Source organism: Cydia strobilella, chromosome 23, assembly GCF_947568885.1.
Source record: "Cydia strobilella chromosome 23, ilCydStro3.1, whole genome shotgun sequence".
Lineage (NCBI taxonomy): Eukaryota > Metazoa > Arthropoda > Insecta > Lepidoptera > Tortricidae > Cydia > Cydia strobilella.
Window position 1 is genome coordinate 9024851 of NC_086063.1, and position 12238 is coordinate 9037088.

The window sequence follows — 12238 nt, forward strand, 5'->3', positions numbered from 1 at the left end:
TCTGCACCGATTTTAGGTCTTTCCTGTTTCGTCTTTTCATATTGTGTGTGGTGCTCGGTTGTGCAGTGTAGGGTCAAGGAGGGAATAGTGGCTCGGAAAAAAATAGCCGGGTACCTCTACAGTGGCTCATTCAACCTAATTCCAACACGAGAGAGGCTATTTGATCACATGTACCTATCACGTTTTTTTTTTGGTCTTTGATACAACAAAACAACAAATTCAATGGATGAGAAATGGTTATTCTAACACGTAAGGGTGCTACAGTCTATAGCGATATTTGGACGACTGAGCCACTGTTTGCGTTGAGCCACTGTTCCTGCCATGACCCTACAGCAGAAAAAACAGTTTCTAAAATTATGCAATCGATGACTATTATTTTGTCATTATCCTTATCATACACAGACAAGAGGTTAAATGATTGAAAATTGTTGTTTATTATATAAATATAAACTAAAACGAAATAAAACGTTAGTGAACATTTTAAGCGCAACTTACAGAACGAAATTTGCCAGCTCGGCTCGTAGCAATGAGCATAGGAAAAATTATTTCGGAAATCGGACACTGTGACACAATCTCACTGTGTCTGCATTCAATTTAATTCCCGGGATACAAATCTAACTCTGAATTCTGAAAAATACTCACATTATAATTATTATTACTTATATGTAATGAATTTATTCATGTAATAACAATTAGAAATACATTATTACTTTAGGTGCATCGGATGTCAGTGTCAAAAGTGACGCTTTTGTTTAAAGAAATGTCAGTTTTGACAGTGACATCCAAACCACCTCAATCAATCAATCTTTAGGTAGTATGGCTCCATCGATACTGTCGATGATTTTCGCCAACGTCAAAGTGGGATCCGCGTGGGATCGAATTAATATTTCAGCCAGTGTACGGTAAATAATAAAATAATGGGCCTCTAGGGCTCTAGCCAGATACGGTTAGAGGTAGAAATACCAAATGCTTTTAGAGCACGACGTTGTTCGGTAGTTATTATTTGTAGTTGACTCCTAAAACCGATAGCTGGATTTTACGAGAAGCACGTGGACTACCGGCCGTAGACGCCAAAATGGTGGTTAAACACGCTTTGAGATTAATTCTCCATTCACTGCACTCTACTACATTAGATTACTGTATAATAAAGCTATCGATATTACACTTTAAACAATATTAATGAGCAAAAAACAAAGTAATTAATCACGAGGCTACTATCAAGATGGCGTTCGAACCGGAAGCCCCAAACCACCTCGTATCTTTAGCTATTTTTTGACGTCCAATCTTAAAGTTAGAATCAGGACGCTAGTGATTTCTCGGAAGAAATCGGTAATACAACATTTTTCCCAGACTACATTTAACCCAAATTTGTGACATTTTCAACCAAAAGGTACCACATTGTCGCTTGTTGATAAAGTTGAATTTCTAATTGAAGCTATATGGAAATAGCGCCTTACCCTTATATACGTACCCTTTTTGGTAAATATGGCACATTTAATGGGTAGTGTAAACTAATAAGCAAGGTAAAAACGTAAATTTCTTACACAACTGGGTAGAATATGGATAGCGCCTAGGTCGTTGTTGACAGCATTTTATTTACGGCGGCGCGACGCGCGATCACTTCAATAAATAATTCAAAGAGCGATACGATTGCAGTTACCCTGGAGAAATACTACAGATCTCACTCAGTCCCTCACTCGGTCACTTCCTCGGTCACTCACCTGGTCGCTCACTCGGGTACTCGGTCACTTACTTTTATGCTTGTAAAATCAGGTTGAGTTGAGACGCTCCCTTAGCCGTTGTTAACAGCATGTTATTTACAACGGCGCGACGCGCGATCAGCTCAATAATTCAGAGCGAACTATACCGGTGGTGAAATACTATCCCATCAAAAACATTTCATGTAAAATGTTGCCAAGACGAAACCATAAGGCTCGCACTGTCGAAAAGTTATCAGATCTTTTGTAGAGCAAAGCTTCTAACTCTACAGGCCCTAACTTCACAAACTCTTCACCTTAGTCGAAATATGTGGTTTGGCCATTTCACTACTGTCACATGGAGGTAAGGTGAAAAATGTATTCACTATAAATTATTTTGTATGTAACAAAACGGCCAAGCCACATATTTTAACTAAGTTTGTGAAGTTAGGGCCTGTAGAGTTAGAAGCTTGGCTCTACAAATTAAGATCTGATACCTTTTTGACAGTGCGAGCCTTATGCTTTCTTCTTGGCAACATTTTACATGAAATGTTTTTGGTGGGATTTCACTTCTTTTTGTTGCTTATGACAATCTTCCATCCCCTAATTTAAAGGGTTGGGGGTAATTTACTATTAAAAATCCTGAAACTGCGTATCTGGGGGCATCTTTTATACAATTTGCTTTTCACTGATTACGCCCTTTTCCACCCCCATTTCACCCTTACAGGGTGATTTAGGGGTTGAAAACTATTCTATATCATTCCTCATAACAAAAACTATCCACATACCAAATTTTAACTAAATCGGTACAGCGGTTATTGATTTTCAATACAAAATTCCACCCCCCTTTTCACCCCCTTAGGGTCTAAAAATGTAATTTTTTGAATTTTTTTGTTGTTTGTGTACTAAGACTAAGTACCCTAAAGGTTTTGATGAGTGAGTGAGTGACGAAATCGGGTTTTTTTTAGATATGAATAAAATCTAAAGTATAAGAACTACGCAATTGAATTTTTTTATGCTTAATAAGTCCACTATTGGCATCATATACCGAGAATTTTGTTTATATGGTGTAATCCAAACCCAAGTTAGGTATGAGGGTTCAATAAAACGACGAAGCGCTTCGAGAAAATGTAGGTAGTGCCCTTGCGCTTCGCTTTGGTCGTCTTGGCGGGGGCACTACCGTACCCCCAGATAAACGGCTTGAATTGCTGTAGTGTAGGCCAAGTCATAGACTAATAACACTAGACCGCCAAGGGCGCCAATCCCCTTGACCAGCGCGTAACCAACGCGTAAGCGCAGTAACATCGATGTTGACATTTGCGGCAGTAATGTCGCGCTGCAATACTGCTGCACTTGTCACGTGGCTGAGTTGGAGGACGGTGTTTGAAGACTTAATTCTTAATTCTATGCTAATAAAGATGTACATATTATTATAAATTAAGCATATAATCAAGAACTACATATATTTTTCCACGTCTACGAATGTCAACGTCTCTTAGAAAAATATGATCATACTATAAGGAGTTTTCGCCTTCTGGCTCAGGGAACCGCCTTAACATGTTAAAATTAATATGAAAATGTTATATTCAACCGAACTAAAGTGAATAATTTCAACTTAAAAAAGGAAGTAAATTACTTTGACATCCAAACTAAGATCACATATCAATCATATCATTTCATATCATATACTTTATTCATCAAGCAACATGGCTCATAAAAGCTGTGAAACATAAAAATTAAAAATTAAGAATAAAATTAAAATTAAAATACAATTACCAAAATTTAATTGACCTATGATAATAATGATATATTAATGATTTTTCGTAAAATTTTATGGGGCTTTATCGAGAAACTCAGTTAGGTATCTAGTATCTATGCTTTTCTCATGAACTAATCGCTCCCAGCTTTGTTTGGAAGTGTAGCTCTGTCAAATGGTTAAAAAGATTCTTTTTTAGGGTACTGAATCCTAGAAACGTCGAATTGAGCTTCAGTGTGAATTTCACTTTGCCCACGCCACGAAACTAAAGAAACATTAAAAATAACAAGTCTGACCCAGAACCGGCCAATTTACCCGTCGCTCGGCCGAAAACAATTTTCTAATCGGAAAACTAAATTATTGAAACGCGAGTGAAAAATGTTCAAGGCATTGACATATATCTAAAGACGGGCCTTACGGGCAATAAGAATGGGGCCCGTACGGTGGTGTCATCATTCATCATCATCATTGGCCACAGCATCTTTATAGATGATAGTTACAGCGATTAGAGGTATTTGAGGAGGTAGTCTACAGTCTACATCGACTGCGCCTGCGACTCTCCTCTGCTCTGCTGTTGGTCTATACAGTCACCGCAGTCGATGTAGAAAGTGGTGTCACGCAAACGAATTCGAGGCATAATTTTAAAACTAACACGGGACTTAGTCGCGTACAAACTTACGTTTATTTATGGCCTGACGTTTCGAACGTGACGTTACGTTCGTGGTCGCAGGCAGACTGGCGAGGAGTTGTATCAACATCTTCTTGCCGCAATTCGAGGCAATCGTGCGATCTAACGCCACAACGCGATTGGTTGATGAGCACGCCGCATCACGCGCGCGATTGGTCGCAACTAGTTGCGTTAGACTGCACGATTGGCTCGAATTCGTGAGTGACATCGCTGAACTAGCACCATTCTTAAGTGCTAGTAAGGCCCGTCTTTAGATATATGTCAATGGTTCAAAGTATATTTAGGCTATATTTAACTAGTTGCGTTAGACTGCACGATTGGCTCGAATTCGTGAGTGACACCGCTGAACTAGCACCATTCTTAAGTGCTAGTAAGGCCCGTCTTTAGATATATGTCAATGGTTCAAAGTATATTTAGGCTATATTTAACTAGTTGCGTTAGACTGCACGATTGGCTCGAATTCGTGAGTGACACCGCTGAACTAGCACCATTCTTAAGTGCTAGTAAGGCCTGTTCGCGTCCGTATACTGCATAGTAACTGCATACAAGGTTTACCAAATTTCACGCTAGATGTCGCTGACCAGACCGGGCAACTAGCTAACGATGTTCTTACAGAGCTTAGGTATAAGGTTTGAAAATTAATTTTAATATATTGGCTTTATTTGTGAGGTTAATGGTTTTATCATTCTATCCCATCCCAAGTAAAGAGCGCCCTTTTTGAAATTAGGAGTACAAACATATGGTCCTTCGAGCCGGATTGTACTGGGCCTTAGTATTTAGTGGTGCGTTCCTGCGTCAAGTGGCAACGGATTGTTGTCGAGGACGCAGTCTCCGAGGGCGGCAGCGGATTGGAGCAGTCGACGGAGTCAGCAGCGCCGTGACCTTGAGTGACGTCACGGTGGATCAACTTGGCGGGAAGATTCAACTAAGGTTCAAGTACTAGTGAAGTGAAGTGTAAGAAGATTTCAAACAGTGAGTACATTTATGTTTATCTGTGCAAAGTGTCATTAATTGGAACTGTCACCTGTCAAAATAATATTGGAAAATAGAACTGTCAAATTTGGACTTAGAAAAATTCATAGACAGAAGACAATTTCAAAGTGTTTAGGACTTAGAATAATTTAAGAAAAAGTGAACCGACGGGGAACCTATGCCCGATTTCATATCGAAGTACATCAGCCAAACACTTAGAAAATTTATGAGCAAAAACAAAAAACACGTAACTTTTCAAGATTTACTGTTTGAGGACTTAGCAAATTTACGTGACTATTTGGGACTTAGAAATTTTATGATAAGTTTGCTGGGACTTGTAAATTTTCAAGATGAGTAGTAAGATGGAAGCTAGTGTCAATTTTCAAACAGATCAAAGTATTCGTATTACCAAGGCTTTCAGTAATTACAAAAAGTCTCCGAAGGAGCGGATTACCATCTCATACGTTGAAACCAGACTTGAAAGCTTAGAAAAAATATGGGATCAGTTTTCACGTATGCATATGCAGATACTGATGTTGCCAGAGCAAGATATGTTACAAGACACTGCATACATAAAAGACGATGTGTATGATGCAACCAACGAGTCATATATGGATTACAAGTGCGAACTTAAGAACGCTTTGAGCAAGTTAAAGGCAACACCCAGCAATGATAGTCCCATGTTGTCAACTACAGCATCAACGTCAAAATCGAGTCATGTGAAGCTCCCTAAGATCACGATTCCAACTTTTTCGGGAAAGTATGAGGAGTGGATGGGATTCCGGGATTTGTTCACTTCACTCATCCACAAAAATCAGGACATCGATGACATCCAGAAGCTTCACTACCTCAAGGCGCATTTGACAGGCGAAGCTGAACAGCTTCTTAGACACATACCCATTTCTAGTGAAAGTTATGACCAGTGTTGGACCCAGTTAGAGAATCGCTATAATAATAAGCAATATTTGGCGAATTGCATATTAAAAAGATTTTTTGCACAAAAGCCTCTTTTGACTGAGTCTGCCACTGATATTAAGCATATGTTAGATTGTACCACGGAAACGTTGAATGCATTGTCTGGTCTCAAAATTGATACAAGCACTTGGGATATTATTATCATTTACATTGTTAGTCATAAATTGGATCCAGAAAGTCGGAAAAACTGGGAATGTAAAGTAAGCGAATCTGTATCTCTGTCTGAAGAGTTACCGACACTGGAACAATTTAAAGACTTTTTGCAAACAAGATATCATTCTTTGGAATTTTTGGAACCAAAACCGGGATTCACCCAAAAACCTAAATATGTAAATAACAATTACAAGGGAAATTTTAGTCAGGTCAAGGGCAATCAGGTGCAAAGGGTTAGTAATCTGCATATCTCCAACAATGTATCTTGTAATTACTGTAAAGGTGAGCATAGGATAATACATTGCAAAGATTTCAATGCTTTAGATGTCGATGTTAAGCGTAATTTTGTTCAAACCAACGGGATGTGTTTCAACTGTTTGGGTAATAATCACTCTGCCAGATATTGTAAACTGACAACAAATTGTCAAATCTGTAACAGGCGACATCACTCGCTGCTACATCAAAAAGGGGACACTCAAGCAAATGAAGGCAAGGTGCCATCAGCTAGTCAAACGGTGGCACACGTTCACACACAGGAACTCACAAATCCATCGTTGGAAGCTACACCGGGAACCAGTGTTTCAAATCACTTCTTAAATGAAGTCTCTCAGCATGGGTTACTGGCTACCGCTGTTGTAAAAGCCAAAATGTGGGAAAAGGAAGAATATCATCTAATAAGGGCACTAATAGATCCGGGTTCAGAAGTGTCATTCATCACCTCAGCGACAGTTCAGTTACTCGGGTTAAAACAAACTCCAGCTAAGGTTACAGTGACAGGATTGAGAGGTCAGCTGATTACAGTGCTGAAGTCTACGGTTCAAGTTACAATAGCACCGCGCTCTGACACTAGCAGTGCCATTGAAGTCACAGCATATGTAGTAGACAAAGTTACCTCGAATCAACCTTCTGCAAAGGTATCTATTACATCCTGGCCTGAGTTGCAAAGTGTCGAGCTCGCAGATCCTGAGTATCACACTCCAAATAAAATAGACATGTTGTTAGGAGCAAAGGTCTATGCTCGGATCATTCAACCAGGTTTATTCAAATCTCCCCAGGAGACTACGGTGGCACAAAAGACGTCTCTGGGATGGATTTTATGTGGTGAAATAGGTTTACAGGCGAACATCTCCTGCAAGCTGGTCAGCATGCACACTCAGGTGGAACAGTTGCTGAGGTCCTTTTGGGAACTTGAATCAGAACCTAGCAACAAACAACGGATCTTAACACCTGAAGAACAAAGATGTGAGGAGATATACGAAGCAACTACTACACGGGATGAGAACGGTCGATACGTTGTTAGATTACCGTTCAGGGATGAGCAACCAGCCTGTGTAGATGGTGGGTCCAGAGAGATAGCGTTGCGAAGATTCCACTCTCTGGAAAGGAAACTTCAAACCGATGAGCGCCTGCAAACAGAATACACAAAGGTGTTCCATGAATATAGGGATTTAAATCACATGGAACCTTTGTCAGAACAAGAATCTAAGGAAAAAGGATTTTACTTACCTTACCATGCTGTTGTGCGTGACGACCGGGAAACTACAAAGGTTCGTATAGTTTTCGATGCGTCTTGCAAGGGCACAAACGGGGTGTCCTTAAACAGCGACCTTATGGTGGGTCCTACGTTGCAGTCAGAGTTGAGGCACATAATCATGCGTTGGCGAATGCATCCAGTTGTCTTCATTGCCGACATCGTCAAGATGTACCGGCAAGTATTAGTCGATGAAAGAGACACTAAGTACCAACGCATCCTGTGGAGAGAGAACAACAATGAAAGGGTAAAGGAATACAAGTTAAATAGAGTTACCTTTGGGGTCTCATCAGCTCCATACCTAGCTGTCAAAACGTTGATTCAATTAGCCTTGGATGAGGGTGCAGACTTCCCTCTTGCAGCTAGTCGGATACGTCAGGATTTCTACATGGACGACCTGATGTCTGGTTGTCAATCCGAGCAAGAAGCAGTAGAGATCTACCACCAGATGAAGACGCTATTAAGCAAAGGAGGCTTCGAACTTCAAAAGTGGTCAAGCAATAGTAAAGCTGTGTTAGATGAAATTCGAGAAAGCACAGCAGGGAAAGAAGAGCAAAAAAAAATAGAAATGAAGCAAGAAGCGGTAAATAAAATATTAGGACTTACCTGGGATCGACATCGGGACGAATTTGCTTATACAGTTCAGCTACCTCCACCAACAGCACCTGTAACTAAAAGAAAGGTTACATCAGACATTGCGAAACTATATGATCCTCTTGGATGGATAGCACCTAGCATCGTAAGAGCGAAAATATTCATTCAAAGGCTCTGGTTGGCTGGTATCGAATGGGATCAAGAGCTACCGTCTCCACTGCTTGAGGAATGGTTGAACTATAGGGAAGAATTGTCACAGCTCACCAAATTCAGACTTCCTCGCTGGTCAAATCACAGAACTGATGCCATGTTAGTTGAACTACATGGGTTCAGTGATGCGTCGAACGATGCATATGCCGCGGTGGTGTATTTACGCGTTATTGATGCAGAAGGGTTGATACGCGTCAGTCTGGTGTCATGCAAAACGAAGGTTTCGCCAATTAAGCAAATTTCAATTCCTCGACTGGAATTATGCGGTGCGGTATTACTAGCTAAGGTATTAGTTGAAGTTTCTGAGGTGCTAGACGTGGAAAAATCGAATATACATGCATGGACAGACTCGGAGGTAGTATTAGCGTGGTTAAGCAGTCACCCAAGCAGATGGAAGACTTTTATAGGGAACAGATGTTCAGAGATCTTGACAGCCACTAGTCGGAGCCAATGGTCGCACGTAAAGTCAGAGCAGAACCCGGCCGATTGTGCATCAAGAGGGATCTCAGCATTTGAATTAAGTAACTTTGAACTCTGGCTAACCGGACCAGCTTGGCTGAAACAAGAAGTGATTAACTACAAAACATCAAAGACAGTCAATACTCACCTAGAAGAAAGGAAAATACATACTCACTTGGAAACTGTGGTAACTGAATCGGATGGTGAAGATCCTATGTGGTCGAAGTATTCTTCACTCACGAAGATGTTGAGAGTTGTTGCATACTGCCGAAGATTCCTGAAAAATAAAAGAAAAAATCATACCTACTTGCTGAAAGTTGAGTTAGACGAAGCTTTAGCAATCATGGTAAAAAAGAGTCAGCAACAAGCATATGCGGAAGAAATAGAGGAAATCAAAAAAGGTAGACTAAAGAAGAAAGGCCAACTTACCTCGTTTACTCCACAGCTCGACGATTTCGGAATAATTCGTGTTGGTGGGCGGCTCCAGAGCGCGGACATGGCCTACGATCAAAAACATCCAATGTTGTTGCCGAAATCAGCGTGGTTGACTCAGCTTATCATTCGGGATGCACATTTCCAGACTTTACATGGAGGAGCACCGCTAATGGTTAATTACATTAGGGCTAAATTCTGTATACCAGGTCTCAAGAACTTAGCTAAAACACATGTCAGGAAATGTATTCCATGTGTTCGTAACGCAGCCATCATTCGGAACCAATTAATGGGGCAATTACCCTCGCCTAGGGTGAACATAGCAAGACCGTTTGTACATAGTGGGGTAGATTACGCCGGGCCCATCAATATACGTGTTTCCAAGGGTAGGGGAAACAAGTCATACAAAGGGTATATTTGCCTATTTGTATGCATGGCTACCAAAGCCGTTCATATAGAAGCAGTTAGTGACCTATCAACTGCCGGATTTCTCGCTGCATTCAAAAGGTTTGTCGCGAGACGAGGTTACTGCAGCGACCTCTATAGTGATAACGGGTCTAATTTCGTGGGTGCGGCCAAGGAACTTCAATATCTGTTCAATGCAGAAAGGTCAAGTTTAGTTCCCGAGCTGGCTGACTGGATGGCCTCCAACGGGACTCAATGGCATTTTATACCTCCTTACGCCCCCAACTTTGGAGGACTTTGGGAGGCAGGGATAAAATCCTGTAAATTTCATCTCAAACGCGTAATTGGGAATGCCACACTCACATTTGAAGAGACCAGTACGGTTCTATCGCAGATTGAGGCGTGCCTGAATTCAAGGCCACTGTGGCGCATTGATGACAATGGAGAATCTCTTCCGTTAACACCAGGTCATTTCCTAGTGGGAGAACCTCTGATTGTAGCACCAGATCAGTGTTATGACCAAGTACCAATTTCGCCATTACGTAGATGGCAATTATGCCAACGTATGATGCAGGATTTCTGGCGGCGCTGGTCTCAAGAGTATTTAAATCAGTACCTACAAAGGCACAAGTGGACTCAGCAAACTCCAGAACCTAAGATAGGCGATGTAGTTCTAGTGAAAGAGCCTGATTTACCACCGGCTAGATGGCTCCTCGGTCAAGTGGTTGAAACACATCCAGGTTTGGACAGGGTAACGCGAGTTGTTACTCTTAGATCAAAAAATAGTCTTATAAAAAGACCTACTTCGAGAATTTGTGTTTTGCCATTAGCCGATTAAATGTTAACTATATTTAAGTTAAATTTATGTTGAAAGCAATATTTCTGTTAAAGATATAATATTTCTCTGAAAGTTATAAGTTTATTTGTTATTCTGTATTATGTTAAGAACAGTTGTTCTTGGTGGGCGGCATGTTCGCGTCCGTATACTGCATAGTAACTGCATACAAGGTTTACCAAATTTCACGCTAGATGTCGCTGACCAGACCGGGCAACTAGCTAACGATGTTCTTACAGAGCTTAGGTATAAGGTTTGAAAATTAATTTTAATATATTGGCTTTATTTGTGAGGTTAATGGTTTTATCATTCTATCCCATCCCAAGTAAAGAGCGCCCTTTTTGAAATTAGGAGTACAAACAAGGCCCGTCTTTAGATATATGTCAATGGTTGAAAGTATATTTAGGCTATATTTAACTAGTTGCGTTAGACTGCACGATTGGCTCGAATTCGTGAGTGACACCGCTAAACTAGCACCATTCTTAAGTGCTAGTAAGGCCCGTCTTTAGATATATGTCAATGGTTCAAAGTATATTTAGGCTATATTTAACTAGTTGCGTTAGACTGCACGATTGGCTCGAATTCGTGAGTGACACCGCTGAACTAGCACCATTCTTAAGTGCTAGTAAGGCCCGTCTTTAGATATATGTCAATGGTTGAAAGTATATTTAGGCTATATTTAACTAGTTGCGTTAGACTGCACGATTGGCTCGAATTCGTGAGTGGCACCGCTGAACTAGCACCATTCTTAAGTGCTAGTAAGACCCGTCTTTAGATATATGTCAATGGTTCAAAGTTCATTTAAGCTATATTTAAAAAAAGAGCATGGGGCTAATTCGAAATATATTTTAGTTATACAAAAATGTGAGGTAAATGGTTCTGAGTTTCGAAAGAGAAGGTAAAATAACACTTAGATATTCCTAATTTTATTTTAAACCAAAAAAAGGGACAATGGCCTCCGAAGGAATTAATAAAAAAATAGGTTTGCAAATAGATAATAAAGCAACTCTTAATTAAGTACAAATACAAATAATTTTTTGTATTAAGATTGTCTATTTCAAGGACGTGTCAAATTTGTTAGGCCGTAAGACATAGGCCTGATTCGAACTTTAATAAACGTCTAAAATAGCTAGCGAATCAGGCCGTTAGAAATAGCTTACCGTCCATATCGATAACACCATAGAGTAACTTATACTAGAGCGGTACTATCATAGTAAATTTTGTAAACCCAGTAAATTCACTGCCATCTGTCGACACACTTTAAAACTAACAATAAATATTTATAAAAATACGATAAAATGTATTTAAATATGGATAAATGATTTTTTTTATTTGCATTATTTATTTTTATGATTTTGACCCATGTTCTTTCACTGATATGCGTTAAAATTGTTAAATAACAAACGAAACCGTCAACGCTATCTATACGACAGTAGGCCAAAGCTAGTAGCGCCCTCTGAACGAGAATAAAATTTTCTTGATTTTTGAGGCACGTTTTTTCCTTAGACTGTATCCATCTATTACGGAGTTA

General features: G+C 40.0%; 2 protein-coding genes across 2 annotated transcripts in view; one reads left to right on the plus strand and one right to left on the minus strand.

Moving 5' to 3' along the window:
* The window catches only part of LOC134751710 (uncharacterized), a 161823-nt gene extending 160461 nt beyond the window's left edge, over nucleotides 1-1362 (minus strand). Inside the window, exon 1 of the mRNA XM_063687155.1 lies at nucleotides 1353-1362. The gene's annotated coding sequence lies outside the window, so the exon portion shown is untranslated. The remainder of the gene's footprint in view (nucleotides 1-1352) is intronic.
* Nucleotides 1363-5646: 4284 nt separating this feature from the next.
* On the plus strand, nucleotides 5647-10901 carry LOC134751714 (uncharacterized). The gene is made up of 3 exons (XM_063687158.1): nucleotides 5647-6047; nucleotides 6681-10623; nucleotides 10824-10901. Exons 1-3 carry the CDS (start codon nucleotides 5647-5649, stop codon nucleotides 10899-10901), a joined length of 4422 nt encoding a protein of 1473 aa, XP_063543228.1.
* Nucleotides 10902-12238: the final 1337 nt, after the last annotated feature.